Below are 18,733 nucleotides of genomic sequence, written 5' to 3'. Positions count from 1 at the left end.
ACAAAACACAATACAACAAAAACAAAAAAACCACACGCATACACACACACACACACAAACAGCAAAAAAAAACTTTGACGTGAATACATGTGGGGGATTTCCAAGCTAAAAGCCAAATTCTACTGTGGTCAGGCTGGGGTGAGGGCTGAGGGTTTGCAGTTCTAACAAGCTCCCAGGTGTTACTGATGCTGCTGGATGGGAACCGCTTTATGCAACAAGGGCCCACCTGGCTAGGGAAGGGAGGCAGCTGAGAGCCCAGGTGGCAGCAGCCAGCATCCCACGGGTATAAGACGGCCAGTGGTGGCTGCCCACTGCTCTGCAGGCGCCATGGAGCTGAGCTATAGGCTCTTTATCTGCCTTCTGCTCTGGGGTAGTACCGAGCTGTGCTACCCCCAACCCTTCTGGCTCTTGCAGGGTGGAGCCAGTCGTGCTGAGACGTCCGTACAGCCCGTACTGGTGGAGTGTCGGGAGGCCACCCTGCTGGTCACGGTCAGCAAAGACCTTTTTGGCACTGGGAAGCTCATCAGGGCTGCTGACCTCACCTTGGGCCCGGAGGCCTGTGAGCCTCTGGTCTCCATGGACACCGAGGATGTGGTCAGGTTTGAGGTTGGACTCCACGAGTGTGGCAGCAGCATGCAGGTAGAGAGGCTGGCGGCCCCGGCTTTGGTGGGAGGATGTTCGAGGCAGCCGGGGATGGGGAGTCTGGCCACAGGCAGTGAGAGGTGGGGTTGGGTGGATCCCTCTCATTTGTAGGTGGGGAGGTGGCCCAGTTGAGGCCTGAAGCTGGGCGCTGAGGGCACCGGCGCCTAGGGCAGCTCCTGCCTCTGATTGCCAACACTGGGTAGGTGGGGTGGAGCCAGAGGTGGCAGTGCACTTCGGGCTGGCCCAAGCCACGCCACTCTGACTCAGGTGGGTTTGTGACACACAGGCATGCGTGATAGGGCAGCCCTGTGAGTAGCCTAAGGGGCTGTTTCTAACGCTTGGAGCATTAGAAACTCATTCTGAAGAGACCCAAAGTATTATCTTAAAAGCACCAAGTGGGCCAGGTGCAGTGGCTTATGCCTGTAATCCCAGCACTATGGGAGGCCAAGGCTGGCGGATCACTTGAGGCCAGGAGTTTGAGGCCAGCCTGGGCAACATAGTGTAGACCCCTGTCTCTTAAAAGCTTTCAAAGAAACTAACTGGGGCCTGGTATGGTGGCTCACTCCTGTAATCCCAGCACTTTGGGAGGCTGAGGAGTTTGAGACCAGCCTGGCCAACATGGTGAAACCCCGTCTCTACTAATACAAAAATTAGCCAGGCACGGTGGTGCGTGCCTGTAATCCCAGCTACTCGGAAGGCTGAGGCAGGTGAATCACTCAAACCTAGGAGGCAGAGGTTGCAGTGAGCTGAGATTGTGCCACTGCACTCCAGGCTGGGCAACAGAGCGAGACTCTGGCTCAAAAAATAAAATCCCACGTAGATAAGTGGTGTGGGGGCGGGGGCATCATAACCTTGGTGTTGAAGACCTTATAAAGCTCCAGTGGGTCCCTGGGGGCAGCTTCAAGGGGGGAGGGCTTAACCCGAGGTACATGCAGGAAAAGACCAAGAAATCCAGGCCAGACCTCCCTTCCCCTGGCCGGTGGGGAAAGAGGCTGCAAGGAGAGGCCTTACGGCAGGGCAGCTAGCTCCCCAGCTGAACCCTGATCTGGACCAAGTTCCTGTTGCCCCATGGAGGGCCTGTCCTCTCCCGCCTCAGGGGAACCTGGCTCCTCCTTTTCAATAGCTTGCCTCGGTTGGGGGCACGTCCAGCCCCTGGAGTCCTCCAGCCAGAGCTCTGGTCTTAAGTGTGGTCTCCTGGGCTCTCTTTGAGGACTCGGGGGCCCTTGTTTTCCTGGGGAGGGAGGCCAGAGAGAGCTTCAGGAGTTGAGGAATTATTCTAGTTTAGAGGCTCACAAACAGGTCTTAGATTTACTTGGGGAGCCAGGCGCCTGGCTCCCCTACCTTCTGTGAAATGGGCTTGAATAGGTTAGAAGCTGATAAGTGGTATTTGTTTGTGTGTGTGGGTGTGTTTTTTTTTTTTTTTTTTAAAGACGGAGTCTCGCTCTGTCGCCCAGGCTGGAGTGCAGTGGCACAATCTCGGCTCACTGCAAGCTCCGCCTCCTGGGTTCACGCCATTCTCCTGCCTCAGCCTCCCGAGTAGCTGGGACTACAGGTGCCCACCACCATGTCCGGCTATTTTTTTGTATTTTTAGTACAGATGGAGTTTCACCATGTTAGCCAGGATGGTCTCGATCTCCTGACCTCGTGATCCACTTGCCTCAGCCTCCCAAAGTGCTGGGATTACAGACGTGAGCCACCGCGCCCAGCTGTTTGTTTTTTGAGACGGTTTTGCTTTTATTGCCCAGGCTGGGGTGCAATGGTGCCTATAATCCCAGCACCTTGGGAGACTGAGATGGGAGGATCGCTTGAGCCCAGGGGTTTAAGGCCACCCTGGGCAACATAATGAGACCCGCTTCTCTACCAAAAAAAAAAAAAAAACCACACACACACACAAACTAACAGGGTGTGGTGGTGCCTGTCTGTAGTCTCAGCTACTTGGGAGGCTGAAGCGGGAGGATTGCTTAAGCCCATGATTTGGAGGTTGCAGTGAGCTACGATTGTGCCACTGCATCCCAGCCTGGGAGGCAGAGCAAGACCCTCTTTTTTTTTTTTTTTTTTAAATAAAACCCACCTGTGGAGCTTCTAAAAATCCTGATGTCCAGGCTGCTAAAATAGGGTGTGGGACCAGCTGTGGGTATTAAGGATCTCAGGTGACTGCAATGAGGAGCAAAGCCTGCAAATTCCTTCCTCTGATGTGGTGTTTCCCAGTTCTGCCCGGTAAGAATCACCTGCAGCTGACGCCTGTAATCCCAGCACTTTGGGAGGCTGAGGTGGGCGGATCACGAGGTCAGGAGTTCAAGACCAGCCTGGTCAAGATGGTGAAACCCCATCTCAACTAAAAATACAAAAAAGTTAGGGGCGAGCACCTGTAATCCCAGCTACTCAGAAGGCTGAGGCAGAGAAATGCTTGAACCTGGGAGGCGGAGGTTACAGTGAGCTAAGATCGTGCCACTGCACTCCAGCCTGGGCAACAGAGCGAGACTCCATCTCAAAAAAAAAAAAAAATTACAGCCAAGACCAGCTTCCCAGGTATACAGCCTGTGCAGTTCTGTGGGGCTCAGTGCTTAATTGAATGCCCTCCTGCCCTGAAATGGTAATAACTTGTGAATAAGGGGCTCCACGAACTGTGCTGGTTCTGTCTGTGCTGGGGCATCTGCTAATAAGGTCTAGGACTGTTCCCTGAAGATCGAGTTAGTTGGGTCAGGGCCAGGCAGCCACCTGGGCTCTTGGGCAACCTTGACCTCCTAGGCTCAAGCCATCCTCCCGCCTCAGCCTCCTGAATAGCTGGGACGGACTACGGGCATATGCCACTGCCCAGCCAAGTTATCTTTTTGTAGAGATGGGGTCTAGCTCTATTGCCTAGGCTGGTCTTGACTTCCTGGCCTCAAGCAATCCTCATCCCTCCCAAAGTGCTGGGATTACAGGCTTGAGCCACTGCACCCAGCCCTCAAGTAGTTTTTAAACAAGCTCCGAGATGAGAGGTGGGGATAGTGAGCTTAGAATAGGTGGCTAGGGGTTGGTCATGGTGGCTCACACCTGTAATCTCAGCACTTGGGAAGGCTGAGGCGGGTGGATCACCTGAGACCAGGAGTTCGAGACCAGCCTGGCTAACATGGTGAAACCCTGTATCTTTTTTTTTTTATTTTAAACTGGGCATGGTGGCACGTGCCTGTAATTCCAGCTACTCAGAGGTTATAGCAGGAGAATTGCTTGAACCTGGGAGACGGAGGTTGCAGTGAGCTGAGTTCATGCCACTGCACTCCAGCCTGGCTGACAGAGCAAGACTCCATCTCAAAAAAAAAAAAAAGGTGGTTAGGAAGTGACTAAAGGAGGGGTTTCCAATGCTGGCTCTATGCTAATCACCTGGAAAGGTTGTAAAAATACTGATTCTCAAAGAGAATCTCATACCTTCATTCTAGTGGGGTAGGGCCTGGTGTCACATTTTTCTAATATTCTAGCAACATCTTCAAACATAGGTGTTTGCTGTAAAACTATCTCCCAGGCAGGCCCTGCCTTCTGCAGCCCTATTGGACGATGCAAATTTACCCAATAGCACTCACCTGTGCGCTTCCTGCCTCAGGCAACCTCTGAACCAATCTCCCCCATCTTATGTGAAATGGGCTTGAATAGGTTAGAAGCTGATGTTTGTTTTTTGTTTTGAGAAAATTTTGCTCTTGTTGCCCAGGCTGGAGTGCAATGGCACAATCCCGGCTCACTGCAACCTCTGCCTTCCGAGTTCAAGCGATTCTTCTGCCTCAGCCTCCCGAGTAGCTGGGATCACCGGCATGTGCCATCATGCCCAGTTAATTTTGTATTTTTAGTCAAGATGGGGTTTCACCATGTTGGTCAGGCTGGTCTTGAACTCCTGACCTCAGGTGATCTCCCCGCCTCAGCCTCCCAAAGTGCTGGGATTACAGGTGTGAGCCATAGCACCCGGCCAGAAGCTGATAAGTGTTAACAGCTGGGTACTTCCTGGCTCCTTCCTGGGGGCTATCTTAGCCCTGGGCCTCTCCTGAAAGAGGAAACTGTATGTACTGGGGGGTGTGGAGGGGGAGTATCAGAAGGGAAACATGTATCCTGATGCTTCGATTGCTTGGCTGCTGCATGGTATCTGCCATGTGGTTGATCCAGGCTGCCTGAGGTGGTGTCAATGTGTCAGAAGTAGATTCTGAGGTACAAAGACAGTACCTGTCCTGCCTCTTTACTGATCAGTGGCAGAGCTTGTGTTCTTTTTTGGAGATGGGGTCTTGCTATGTTGCCCAGGCCAGTTTCGAACTCCTGGCCTCAAGCAATCCTTGGCCTCCCAAAGTGCTGGGGTTACAGGTGTGAGTCACTGCACCTGGCCTTGACCCTGTGGTCTCTCTGTCCCCCTGTGGGCTGCCCTCCCTGCTGCCCTTCCTGTGTACTTATGTATGACTTGGGTACACCCAGGCAGGTGATGCCAGTAGCGTTAACCTCTCACCTTTCCTCCAGGTGACTGACGATGCCCTGGTGTACAGCACCTTCCTGCTCCACAACCCCCGCCCTGTGGGAAACCTGTCCATCGTGAGGACTAACCGTGCAGAGATTCCCATTGAGTGCCGCTACCCCAGGTCAGTGTGGGACTGACTCATGGCCCCTGGTGCAAAAGCACCTTGGGTGTGGCTGCAGGCAAGTGGGCTGGCTATTGGCGGCAGCTTGCAGCATGGCTATTAGAATTATCTATGGAAGCATTTGCAGCTGTGGTTACTGCCCTGGGCGGGATTGGGGGTCTTGCTGAGTCTAGTTCTAGTCCCAGAAGAGCATCAGGAGCCTGACTGCAGCTTAGTGCAAGCTGCAGAGCTGCCCAGCCCCAGGGATGGTACTATGCCAGCCTGGGCCCTCCTTAAGGGTTCAGAAATGGCCTTCCAATAGCGCTAGGCTAGGGCCAGGTGCAGTGGCTCACGCCTGTAATCCCAGCACTTTGGGAGGCTGACACAGGTGGATCACTTGAGGTCAGGAGTTCAAGACTAATCTGGCCAACATGGTGAAACCCCATCTCTACTTAAAACAGAAATTAGCCGGGTACCTGTAATCCCAGCTACTCTGGAGGCTGAGGCAGGAGAACTGCTTGACCCCAGGAGGCAGAGGCTGCAGTGAGCCGAGATTGCACCACTGTACTCCATCCTGGGCAACAAAGCGATATTCCATCTCAAAAAAATAATAGTGCTAGGCTGGGTTCTAGAATCTGACCTGGGCGGTGGTGGCCTACTCTTCTGTGGTCCTCGGGGCCCTGGCATCAAGCACGTGCTTGTGAACTCAGGTTCTGAAGTGGGAAGAGAAACTGTGGCTCCCAAGGACCACGCTGGGTCCTGTGCTGGCCTCAGCATGGGGTGCAGGGTACTTTGTCCCTGCCGTTGAACCAGTGTGGGAGTGGGTATAAGATGCTGCTGCTGGGTGCGGTGGCTCAGGCCTGTAATACCAGCCCTTTGGGAGACCAAGGTGAGCAGTTCACGAGGTCAGGAGTTCGAGACCAGCCTGGCCAATATGGTGAAACCCATCTCTACTAAAAATACAAAAAAATTGGCTGAGTGTGGTAGTGCGTGCCTGTAATCCCAGCTACTCAGGAGGCTAAGGCAGGAGAATCGTTTGAACCCAGGAGGCGGAGGTTGCAGTGAGCTGAGATGGCACCATTGTACTCCAGCCTGGGCAACAGAGCAAGACTCCATCTCAAAAAGAAAATGCTAGTGTGAAGTGGGTAGGGAGCTGATACCAGTCAGGACATGAGGGATGAGCCATGCCCCTGGGAGGAGTCATGGTAGGGGTTATCCTAGAACAGGATCCTGGAGTGGGACCTTGAGGCTGAGATAGCCTGGACAGAGCCATGTGGCCACATACCCCATGGGAGGGCAGTGTGCCCCTAGTAGGTGACATGTAGCCTAGGGGCTGGAGCCCAGGGACTAGGGAAATGAGGGAGCCAGATAGATGGGCTCACCAGCCTCACCACAGGTGCCTCTCCTGGAATGGGTGAGGACTGAATCTCCACCCAGGGTCACCTGGTGGCTGGTGCAGAAGACAAGCGGGAACCAGTGAGAACCAGACGGGAGGCTGGAAAACCGAATTCGATGAGGCCTGACCCATGGTTGCAGGGGCTGTAGAGGCTGACTCGGAGGAGCTAAGAGCAACTGGAGGAGCTTGGTGTCTATGTGGGTAGTGGAGATGGAAGAATCAAGGGCAGGCCGCCCAGCCTGCGGGAGGGACTGAAGCCCTCCTGTGACCATGGAAGTCTCTGACTTCAGAGTAGCTTTGTCTGGGCCTGGCCTCTGAGGATGGCGGCTCACCTGATCCATTGGCTGCAGGCAGTACTAGAGAGGCTGGCTGTAGGCTGGGATGCTTTAACCTGGCTCCAGATACCTGAGTCTAGTTATCAATAGATGCATCCGTTGCTTGGAATAGCTTCTCCCAGCAGATCCTGTGGGGTCAGCAGAGGTATCTGCAGATACCCAGACCTGCTTCCATGGACTTCCCAGTCACTGGTGCGGGTTCAGGTTCTCCGTAGCATCTCAAGACCCTACGGGCCTATCTTTGATCTCTAAAGGATGGCCTTAACTGATTCCCCTCTCAAGCATCCTGTGGAGTACTGTGCAGGGCCTGCTATCAGACCCCAAACCTGAACCTCTAGGGCTAAAGTATGTGTGGTGGCTTTTTGGTTTTTTGTTTTTTAAAGTCTTAATCTGCCACCCAGGCTGGAGTGCAGTGGGTGCCATCATAGTTCACTGCAGCCTTGACCTCCTGGGCTCATGCAGTCCTCCCATCTCAGCCTCCAGAGTAGCTGGGACTACAGGTATACACTACTGTGCCTAGCTATCTTTTCTTTTTTTTATAGAGAGTCTCGCTATGTTGTCCAGGCTGCTCTCAAACTCCTAGCCTCAAGCAATCCTCCTGTCTCCACCTCCCAGAGTACTGGGATTACAGGCTCGAGCTACTGCACTCAGGTCCAGGGCTCAAGAAGGAGCAGATCTCATTCTAGAAACCAAACTCCTAGTTTCGGCTTTGTCTGTCTTCAGCAGCCCAGATAGCATCATAGCATCAGTTAGGAGGGCTGGGCCACTCACAGGTGCAGAAGTTCAGGAGGGTCTGGGGGCAGCCTCAGGCTCAAGGTGTCTGTTCAGCCATCTTGCACCAGCTACCTGGCTGGGCCATAGCTGGTGATCCTGTAGTGGGGTAGCAGTGAGATATTCCCCATCAGTGGGGGCCCAGGTGAGTGTGACCTGAGGCTGGTGTGCACAGCTGCCGTTCTTCTCTCAGGCAGGGCAATGTGAGCAGCCAGGCCATCCTGCCCACCTGGTTGCCCTTCAGGACCACGGTATTCTCGGAGGAGAAGCTGACTTTCTCTCTGCGTCTGATGGAGGGTAAGAGAAGGCTGGGTGGGACAGCTGTGTAAAGCCCTGGGCCATCTCAAACCCCTGCCCTTGGCTGTGTCTTTGTTTTTTTTGTTGTTGTTTTTGAGACAGAGTCTTGCTCTGACCTCCAGGCTAGAGTGCGATGGTGCTATCTTAGCTCACTGCAGTCTCCACCTCCTGGGGTTCAAAGATTCTCCTGCCTCAGCCTCCTGAGTAGCTGGGATTACAGGCTTGTGATGCCACACCCAGCTAACTTGACTATTTTTAGTAGAGATGGGGTTTTGCCACTTTGGCCAGGATGGTCTCGAACTCCTGACCTCAGGTAATCCACCTGCCTCAGCCTCCCAAGGTGCTGGGATTACAGGCGTGAGCCAACCATGCCCAGCTGGCTGTGTCTTTCAGAGAACTGGAACGCTGAGAAGAGGTCCCCTACCTTCCACCTGGGAGATGCAGCCCACCTCCAGGCAGAAATCCACACTGGCAGCCACGTGCCACTGCGGTTGTTTGTGGACCACTGCGTGGCCACACCAACACCAGACCAGAATGCCTCCCCTTATCACACCATCGTGGACTTCCATGGGTGAGCACTGGACTCCCTGCCTAGAGAACCTTCCTAGCAAGATGACCCTAGAGCCACCTGTTTGGCTTTTTGAGACAGTCTCACTCTGTAGCCTAGGCTGTAATACAGAGGCTTGATCTCTGCCCACTGCAACCTCTGCCTCCTGGGTTTAAGTGATTCTCCTGCCTCAGCCTCCCCAAGTAGCTGGGAATTACAAGTGCCCATCACCACACCCGGCTAATCTTTGTGTTTTTAGTAGAGACAGGGTTTCACCATGTTGGCCAGGCTGGTCTTGAACTCCTGACCTCAAGTGATCCGCCCACCTTAGCCTCCCAAAGTGCTGGGATTATGCGCGTGAGTCACCGTGCCTGGCCCACCTGTCTGGTTTTAACACCATTCTGTTCTCTTCCAAGCTGTCTTGTCGATGGTCTCACTGATGCCTCTTCTGCGTTCAAAGTTCCTCGACCCGGGCCAGATACACTCCAGTTCACAGTGGATGTCTTCCACTTTGCTAATGACTCCAGAAACATGGTAAGAGCTTTAACAGCCTGGAAGAAGGCTGAACTTGCAACCTTCATATCCTACTGAGTGGGGTTGCTCACCAGCTCTACCCTTAAGCAAATGACTTAGAGCTCTGTCCAGTAACTGAAACTTACACGTAAAGCCATGAGCTTTAGTGAGGCTTTCAAGTATAAGAATGAACAATATGAAGCCTTAAGAGGTAAAGGCCAGGCACAGTGGCTCATGCCTGTAATCCCAATACTTTGGGAGGCCGAGAGGGGGTGGATCACTTGAGGTCAGGAGTTCAAGACCAGCCTGGCCAACACAGTGAAACCCGGACTCTACTAAAAATACAAAAAAATTAGCTGGGCGTGGTGGTGGGTACCTGTAATCCTAGCTACCTGGGAGGCTGAGGCAGGAGAATAGCTTAAACCTGGGAGGTGGAGGTTGCAGTGACCAGAGATTGTGCCACTGAACCTCGAGCCTGAGTAACAGTGAGACTGTCTCAAAAAAAAAAAAAAAAAAAAAAAAAGGCGTTAGTTTTCCTGGAGGCTTTCTCCAGGTTCAAAGAAGGCCAGTGTGAACTTACTAGGCAGGGTGGCCTCTTGAACTTGATCTAGGCTAGGCCGATTCTGAAGGCATCATCCTCACCTGGAGAGCTCGTTGAAACTGAGACTGGGCCCCAACCCAGGGTTTGTTTCAGGTGGTTGAGTGAGGCCTAGAATCTGCATTCTTGGCCAGGCACGGCTGTTCACACCTGTAATCCCAGCACTTTGGGAGGCCGAGTCGGGCGGATCACGAGGTCAGGAGATCGAGACCATCCTGGCTAACACGGTGAAACCCCATCTCTGCTAAAAATAAAAAAAAATTAGCCGGGCATGGTGGTGGGCGCCTGTAGTCCCAGCTACTTGGGAGGCTGAGGCAGGAGAATGGTGTGAACCCGGGAGGCAGAGCTTGCAGTGAGCTGAGATTGTGCCACTGCACTGCAGCCTGGGCAACAGAGCGAGACTCCATCTCTAAATAAATAAATAAATAGAATCTGCATTCTTAAGTGTTGGTTCTGCCGGTCTGGGGCCTCTCCTTGAGAACCTAAACTAGAAAGTTCCAATTGACACTAAGAGGGAAGGAGAAGGAAGGAATAAAGATGGGAACTGCCTCTGATGGCTGAGGTGGGGAGGGATGTGGTAGGAAGTACAGGCTCAAGGACCGACATCTAGCCAGGAAGTAATGGTAGGTGGTTAGAAGTAAAAATCAAATCATGGGTCTTTTGCCCTCTGCGGAAAGAGGCTTCCTATGCCTAGTCTGCAGTTCAGGGCAACCTCGACCTCCTGGGCTCAAGCCATCCTCTCACCTCAGCCTCCTGAGTAGCTAGGATGAGCTACAGCCACATGCTACTGTGTCCAACTAAGTTATCTTGTGGAGACGGGATGTAGCTCTATTGATGAGGCTGGTCTTGAGTTCCTGGCCTCAAACAGTCCTCCTCCCTCAGCTTCCCAAAGTGCTGGGATTACAGGCATAAGCCACTGTACCCAGCCCTCAGGTAGCTTTTATTTTTTTGAGATGGAGTCTTGTTCTGTCATGCCCAGGCTTGAGTATAGTGGTGCCATCTCAGCTCACTGCCTCCGGGGTTCAAGTGATTCTCCTGCCTCAGTTTTGCAAGTAGTGGAGAGTACAGGTACCCGCCACCGTGCCCAGCTAATATTTTTGTATTTTTAATAGAGACAAGATTTCACCATGTTGTCCAGGCTGGTCCCAAACTCCCGACCTCAGGTGATCCACCTGTCTTGGTCTCCCAAAGTGCTGGAATTACAGGCATGAGCCACTGTGCCCAGCTTCAAGTAGCTTTTATTTATTTTTTAGTTGGAGTCTCGCTCTACAGTTTAGGCTGGAATGTAATGGCACGGTCTCAGCTCACTGCAACCTCCACCTCCTAGGTTCAAGCAATTCTCCTGCCTCAGCCTCCCAAGTAGCTGAGAACTATAGGTGCCCGCCATCATGCCCAGCTAATTTTTATATTTTTAATAGGGATGGGGTTTCACCACGTTGGCCAGGCTGGTCTTGAGCTCCTGACCTCGTGATCCACCCACCTTGGCCTCCCAAAGTGCTGAGATTACAGGCGTGAGTCACCATGCCCAGCCTCAAGTAGCTTTTAAACAAGCTCACTGAGATGACAGGCGGGGCTGTAAGCTTAGAATAGGTGGTTAGGAAGTGATTAAAGCAGGGGTTTCCAATGCTGGCTCTATACTAATCATCTGGAGAGGCTGTAAAAATACTGATTGTAGAGAGAGTCTCATACCTTCACTATCGGGGTAGGGCCTGGTGTCACATTTTTGTAACATTCTATTACCAAAATCTTCATGGGTGTTTGCTGTAAAACTACCAACTTCAATGTGTACACCATCTAGGTTCTACCACTAGCATTTTTGTTTTTGTGTGTGTTTTTGTGTGCGTGTGTGTGTGGTTTTTTTTTTTTTTTTTTTTTTTTGAGACAGTCTCACTCTGTCGCCCAAGCTGGAATGCAATGTTATGGTCTTTGCTCACTGCAACCTCTGCCTCCAGGTGCAAGCAATTCTCCTGCCTCAGCCTCCCAAGTAGCTGGGATTATAGGTGCCTGCCACCATGCTCGGCTAATCCTTGTATTTTTTAGTAGAGATGGGGTTTCACCATCTTGGCCAGGCTGGTCTCAAACTCCTGACCTCATTATCCACCCACCTCAGCCTCCTGAAGTGCTGGGATTACAGGCGTGAGCCACTGCGCCCAGCTTTTTTTTTTTTTTTTTTTTTTTTGAGGGTCTCACTCTGTCACCCAGGCTGGAGTACAGTGGCATAATCTTGGCTCACCGCAACCTCCGCCTCCCAGGCTCAAGTGATTCTCCTGCCTTAGCCTCCCAAGTAGCTGAGATTATAGGCCTGTGCCACTACTGCGTACCTAACTTTTGTATTTTTAGTAGAGACGGTTTCACCATATTGGCCAGGTTGGTCTTGAACTCCCAATCTCAAATAATCCACCCGCCTCGGCCTCCCAAAGTGCTGGGATTACAGGTGTGAGCCACTGCACCCAGCCTACTAGCATTTTACTATTATCCTCCATCTACTAATCTACCTTATTCTACTTGGAAATGCATCAAAAGCCACTTAAGCTCCCAGGTGACTCTAATACACAGCCAGGCTTGCAGACCTCTGAAGCAGAGGCTCATATGTCAGGGTGGCATTAAGGGACGAAGTAGAAATTCATCAAAGATCACATCGATGCCACTTTACCTCTTCCAGCAGCTGCCTTGTGGGAAGAGAAAGATCAACACGGGTCACTAGGGTAGCAAAAGGGAAAAGCATCTAATACTGATGAGATGGCCTGAAGCTCTCGGTGGTAGGCCCTGCTTCAGTGGGGTTGGGGATACAGGAGGGCAGATTTACTAAGAGTCCTGGTCCTCGGATCAGTGACCAATAGCTCCTTAGGGGAGAGGATCCTGGTTGTGGGAGGAAGTCAAGATTGACTTCAGATGTGGCCCATTTGGGAGGAAGATTGGGGAGAAGGTTTTATCCAGGTGGTAGCGGTCAGCGTGGGTACAGACTGAGGTGGTTTCTCAATCTCGGGATTGAGGGGTGACTAAGACCAGAGAACAGTGCTGTTTAATGGAAGATAGTCTGAGCCCTTGGAGGGTTCCCCTTCAAAGGTAGGATTGATGATGCCTCAGTAGACTATGTCCCATGGTGCAAAGGAGCAACCCTATTTCAGAGCCATAGGGTAGCTGGGTACGGTGGTTCACATCTGTAATCCCAGCACCTTGGGAGGCGGAGGTGGGAGGATCAGAGTTCATGCGTTTAAGGCTGCAGTGAGCTATGATGGTGCCATTGCCCTCAACAGAGCAAGACCCTGTGCTTTTTTTTTTTTTTAAACAGTCTTGCTCTGTCACCCAGGCTGGAGTGCAATGGCGTAATCTCGGTTCACTGCAACCTCTACTTCCCAATTCAAGTGATTCTCCTGCCTCAGCCTCCCTAGTAGTTGGAATTACAGGTGCCTACCACCACGCCTGACTAATTTTTGTATTTTTAGTAGAGATGGGGTTTCGCCATGTTGGTCAGGCTGGTCTTAAACTCCTGACCTCAGGTGATCCACCTGCCTCAGCTGCCCCAAGGGCTGGGATTATAGGCATGAGCCACCACACCCAACTTTTTTTTTTTTTTTTTTTTTTTTTTTTTTTTTTTTTGAGGTAGAATTTCACTCTTGCTGCCCAGGCTAGAGTGTAATGGCGCGATCTCAGCTCACTGCAACTTCCCATCTCCCGGGTTCAATTCTCCTGCCCCAGCCTCCCAAGTAGCTGGGACTATAGGTACCCGCCACCATGCCCAGCTAATTTTTGTGTATATATATATATTTTTAGTAGAGATGGGGTTTTACCATGTTGGCCAGGCTGGTCTCAAACTCCTGACCTCAGGTGATCCACCCACCGTGGCCTCCCAAAGTGCTGGGATTATAGGTGTGAGCCACCATGCCCAGCCTAGACCCTGCTTCTAAAAGGCCGCTATAGGGGTACTACCCTGGGATCTTAGACTCCAGTTAGCACCAGAAAAACATACTAGGAAGAAGCTAAGGATGAAAGTACATTTCCTTTCTGGAACAGACTACAGGGCTTTGGAAGCTTCTTACTTGCGAGGCAGGTGGCTAAGATGGGCAGCCGGAGAACTGCTAAACTGGCTTGTTTCTAAAAGTCTGAATTTACATGGTTTCAAGTTTCCCTGCTGGTATGGTTGGCCACTAGGTGGTGACTGAGGCTTGTGGCTCTGGGGCTTCTGCTAGAAGGTGGCAGAATTGCCATGCTTTGCCTGAGGTTGAGCAGGGAGGAATTTCAGCCCTGCCTGGAATATGAAGGGAAACTGACCTGGGGACGGGCCAAGGCTAGACTGAGCCCTGGCTCTGTCAAAATGGCCCCTAACCCCAGTGGCAGGATGGAATGTCAGCCGAAGATGAGAAGGCTTGGCCAAGTACGGTGGCTCATGCCTATAATTCTAGTACTTTGTGAGGCCGGGGCAGGTGGATCACTTGAGGCCAGGAGTTCAACACCAGCCTGTCTAATATGGTGAAACCCCATCTCTTCTACAAATACAAAAACTAGCCTGGCGTGGTGGTGGGTGCCTGTAATTCCATCTGCTTGGGAGGCTGAGGCAAGAGAATCGCTTGAATCCAGGCAGTAGAGGCTGCAGTGAGCTGAGATTGCACCACTGTACTCTAGCCTGGGCTACAGAGTGAGACTCCATCTCAAAAAAAAAAAAAAAAAAAGGGGGTGGCTTACAGGGCAGTTGACTATTCCCTGGGTAGGGGGTCGTTCAGCTCCCAGCAGGAGCTCAGATTGGGTTCATTCCCTCATACTTGTCTAAAAATGTGGGTAAACATGTCCCAGAGGCTAGGACTGTCAGGGTGTCACCCTGGTGAGTCTTCTGGTCATCATATCCCTTACAGGTAAAAGGAGGCTGACCTAGGCTTGACTAATAGCAGAGGTGTGTGCGAGGAAGAAAAGCCCGGAGAAGCTTGCCCAAGGAGTGAGCCATCAAACTCTTAAGTCTGGCCAGGCGCAGTGGCTCACACCTGTAATCCCAGCACTTTGGGAGGCTGAGGCGAGTGGACCATGAAGTCAGGAGTTCAAGAAAATGCAAAAAAAAAAAAAAAAAAAAAAAAGCCAGGCATGGTGGTGTGCGTGTACAGTCTCAGCTACCCGGGAGGCTGAGGCAGGAGGATCCCTTGAACCTGGGAGGTGGAGGTTGCAGTGAGCTGAGATTGCACCATTGTACTCCAGCCTGGGTGACAGAGTGAGACTCTGTCTCAAAACCTGTTAGGTCTGAAATGGAAACTCCATAGCAGGTCTGAAAGGCTTCTATGTGCCCAAGGACCTCGGGTCACAAACACCTTGGCCTTGCCGTAGCTGGCAATACAGTGACTACATCCCTGAAGAAAAGTAGCTTGTCAACTAGTCAGGTGGCAGGTGGCAGTGTCGGGAGCCCAGCTAAGCTGTTCGCTAGTAAGGTGTCCACCACCCACCTCAGTCACCTGGGGGTGGGTGCAGGGGTTTAGCAATGCTGAGTTAAGCTGAGGATTGGCTGGGTACTAGTAGCTCATACCTGTAATCCCAGTATTTTGGGAGGCTGAGGTGGGCAGATCACTTGAGCCCAGGAGTTTGAGGTCATCTTAGGCAACATGGCAAAACCTCATCTCTGCAAAAAATCCAAAATTAGCCAGGTGTGGTGGCGTGTACTCATAATTCCAACTGCTCATGAGGCTGAGGTGGGAGGATCCTTGAGCCCAGGAGGTCAAGGCTATAGTGAGTCATGATCATGCTACTGTACTCCTGCCTGGGTGACAGACCCTGTCTCAGAAGCCCAGGGTCAAGCACGCTCAATGATTGGGTAAGTTTGGAAAAGATTCGGGGAATGATAAATGGTGGATTTCAGTCTAAAATTAGTTGCTGCTTGCTCTAACATTGGGTAAGTGAACCTTTAGACCATCTTAGAGATGAGGCTCTTCCTTCCCCCTCTTTATTTTATGAGACAGAGTCTTACTCTGCCAGCCAGGCTGGAGTGCAGTGGCATGATCTCGGCTCACTGAAACTTCTGCCTCCCACGTTCCAGAGATTCTCCTGCCTCAGCCTCCCAAGTAGCTGGGACTACAGGTACCCACGACCACGCCCGGCTAACTTTGTATTTTTAGTAGAGATGGGGTTTCACCATGTTGGCCAGATTGGTCTCGAACTCCTGACCTCAGGTGATCCACCTGCCTCGGCCTTCCAAAGTGCTGGGAGTATAGGTATGTGTGTCATTGTGCCCGGCCCCTTCTCCCTCTTTAAAGGGTTAAGGGTTATATGAGAACTGGCATGTTAAACTCCCAGGCACAGCTTGGAACTCAGCCTGGAAATAGCTGTTATTCCTTTTGCAGATATACATCACCTGCCACCTGAAGGCCATCCCAGCTGAGCAGGAACCAGACGAACTCAACAAAGCCTGTTCCTTCAGCAAGTCTTCCAACAGGTGAGGAGGCCAGGTGCCCCATGACTGGGGTAGAAACTGAATCGGCGACGCCTTGTCTATTTCCCCCAATGTATTATCAGCAAACTGCTTCCTGCAGGCAACAAAAATCTAAGCTGCTTGTCTTTCAACTCAGCTGGTTCCCAGTGGAAGGCCCAGCTGACATCTGTCAATGCTGTAGCAAGGGTGACTGTGGCACTCCAAGCCATTCCAGGAGGCAGCCCCATGTCGTGAGCCAGTGGTCCAGGTCTGCTTCTCGTAACCGCAGGCATGGTATGTCACAGGACGGCCAAGAGGCTGTTCATCATCCCCTACTCAGTTGAGGGTATCTGCTGTCATTTCAGGGTGATGGTCTTTTCCCTTGTCCTTCATTAAAGCTGTTTGCTCCTAGGCCTGCAGCTACTTTCCCTAACACAAATCCTGGGGCTAAGCAGGAAGGGCTGTCAGCCCGCCACCTCAGTGGCAGCCAGGGTAGCTCTGCTGTCATCCTAGGCTTCTACTGAGACATCATTAGGCATGTAGGGGAAAATAGCAGCTGTTAAGATAATCTGGCTGGGCACAGTGGTTCACGCCTGTAATTCCAGCACTTTGAGGGGCCAAGGCAGACAGGTCACCTGAGGTCAGAAGTTCGAGACCAGCCTGACTAACATGGAGAAACCCCATCTCTACTAAAAATACAAAATTAGCCGGGCGTAGTGGTGCATGCCTGTAATCCCAGCTACTTGGGAGGCTGAGGCAGGAGAATTGCTTGAGCCTGGGAGGTGGAGGTTGAGGTGAGCCGAGATTGTGCCATTGTACTCCAGCCTGGGCAACAAGAACAAAACTCTGTCTCAAAAAATAATAATCTGGCCAGAATGCTGGGTCATGCCTACAATCCCAGCACTTGGGGAGGCTGAGGCTGGAGAAATCACTTGAGCCTGGGAGTTCTTGACCAGCCTGGGCAACATAGCAAGACCCTGTCTCTACAAAAAAGACCTGATATACTAGGGAAATCCCTCTTGTGGGTGACCTACTTTCTCTGTATGAGAGAACGTTCCTTCCCCCTGCCCTGCCCCTCACGATGGAGTCTCGCTCTATTGCCCAGGCTGGAGTACTGTGGCATGATCTCTGCTCACTGAAACCTCTGCCTCCCGGGTTCAAGCTAGTCTGCCTCAGCCTCCCAAGTAACTGAGACTACAGGCATGTGCCACCATGCCCAGCTAACTTTATTTTTAGTAGAGATGGGGATCTTGCCATGTTGGCCAGGCTGGTCTCAAACATCTGACGTCAGGTGATCTGCCTGCCTCAGCCTCCCAAAGTGCTGGGATTACAGGCATGAGCCATCACACCTAGCCGAGAAAGCTGTCTTTTTTTGTCTATGAACTTTGTTAACACACACAAAAAAGACAACATATTAGTTCAGCCCACTGAGGCAGAATAAACCTCCAACCTGATTCCTGGTTAGGGACTAAGATGACCTCCGGGTGTTTGTTCTCCTTCTACAGTGACAGAAGAAGCAGATATCACCGTGGGGCCACTGATCTTCCTGGACAGGAGTGCTGACTATGAAGTAGAACAGTGGGCCTTGCCGGCTGACACCTCCGTGCTGCTGCTGGGCATAGGCCTGGCGGTGGTGGCATCTCTGACTCTGACTGCTGTTATCCTGATTTTCACCAGGAGGTGGCGCACTGCCTCCCGCCCTGTGTCTGTTTCCCAATAAAAGAAGAAAGCAGTATCTGGTTGTGGTGTGATAGAAGATCAGAATTAGTACTGACTGTGTCGGGTGGGGAAGACTATACCACCAGCCCCGTGCACTCACATAGCACAGTCCAGCAAGCACTACTGTGCCGCTAGTGTAAACAGGGTAGGGTTCATGTCCTTGCGGACAACTATGATCTATCACCTCCATGGGAACCAACATGGAAACTTAGATGAAGGTCAGTCTGGCTGGGCCCACCTTACTTCTAGATTAGCAAAGAATCTTGTATCTCTGGCCCCCATGGATTTGACTCTAGACATGGGAGACGGGAGGGGGGAGCTTCCAGGCCCCTTTCTCCAAGGCAAGCAGGCAGCCAGCTCTGTTCAGACGCTAGAGGCCAGAAGGCCAGTCATGATTGGGCCCTCCCGGTAGGGCAGTGATGGGAGCTCTGCTTCTGCCTGGTCTTAGCTGTCACGTTGGGCTTGAAGCTATTCTCGGGGCATGTTGGTATGAATTTGTCAATGCTGTAGCAAGGGGGACTGGCACCCTAAGCCATTCCAGGAGGCAGCCCCATGTCATGAGCTAGTGGTCCTGAGGTGGCTCTGAGGTAGGCACTTTTGCTTTGGGGGTAGGAGGCCTCAGGAAGGCTGAGAAACTGCTTTGATTTTGGGTTTCTTTTGATTTGTCCCTCTTGAGAGGGAAGGGTCTGGCTCTGTTGCCCAGGCTGGAGTGCAGTAGTAGAATCATAGCTCACTGCAACCTGGAACTCCTGGTCTCCAGTAATCCTCCTGCCTGAGCCTCCTGAGTTGCTGGGACTACAGGCATGAACCACTATGCCCAGCTTATTGTATTTTTGGTAGGAACTGGTTCAAGCTGGCCTCGAACTCCTGGCCTCCTGTGATCCTCTCCCCTTGGCCTCCAAAAGCCCTGGGATTATAGATGTGAGGCCTCACTGTCACTGAGGGGAGCTGCTTCTCAA

At 52.0% G+C, this 18,733-nt stretch overlaps 1 protein-coding gene across 1 annotated transcript; it reads left to right on the top strand.

Moving 5' to 3' along the window:
* Positions 1 to 313: 313 nt before the first annotated feature.
* ZP3 (zona pellucida glycoprotein 3) lies at positions 314 to 17,790 on the top strand. Its single transcript, XM_015447204.3, has 8 exons — positions 314 to 639; positions 5,116 to 5,234; positions 7,909 to 8,012; positions 8,406 to 8,583; positions 8,976 to 9,093; positions 15,988 to 16,079; positions 16,213 to 16,349; positions 17,561 to 17,790. Exons 1-8 carry the CDS (start codon positions 328 to 330, stop codon positions 17,773 to 17,775), a joined length of 1,275 nt encoding a protein of 424 aa, XP_015302690.1. The 5' UTR covers positions 314 to 327; the 3' UTR covers positions 17,776 to 17,790.
* Positions 17,791 to 18,733: the final 943 nt, after the last annotated feature.

Source organism: Macaca fascicularis, chromosome 3, assembly GCF_037993035.2.
Source record: "Macaca fascicularis isolate 582-1 chromosome 3, T2T-MFA8v1.1".
NCBI lineage: Eukaryota > Metazoa > Chordata > Mammalia > Primates > Cercopithecidae > Macaca > Macaca fascicularis.
Note: the sequence above shows the minus strand (reverse complement) of the source record. Positions and strands in the feature narration are given on the sequence as shown.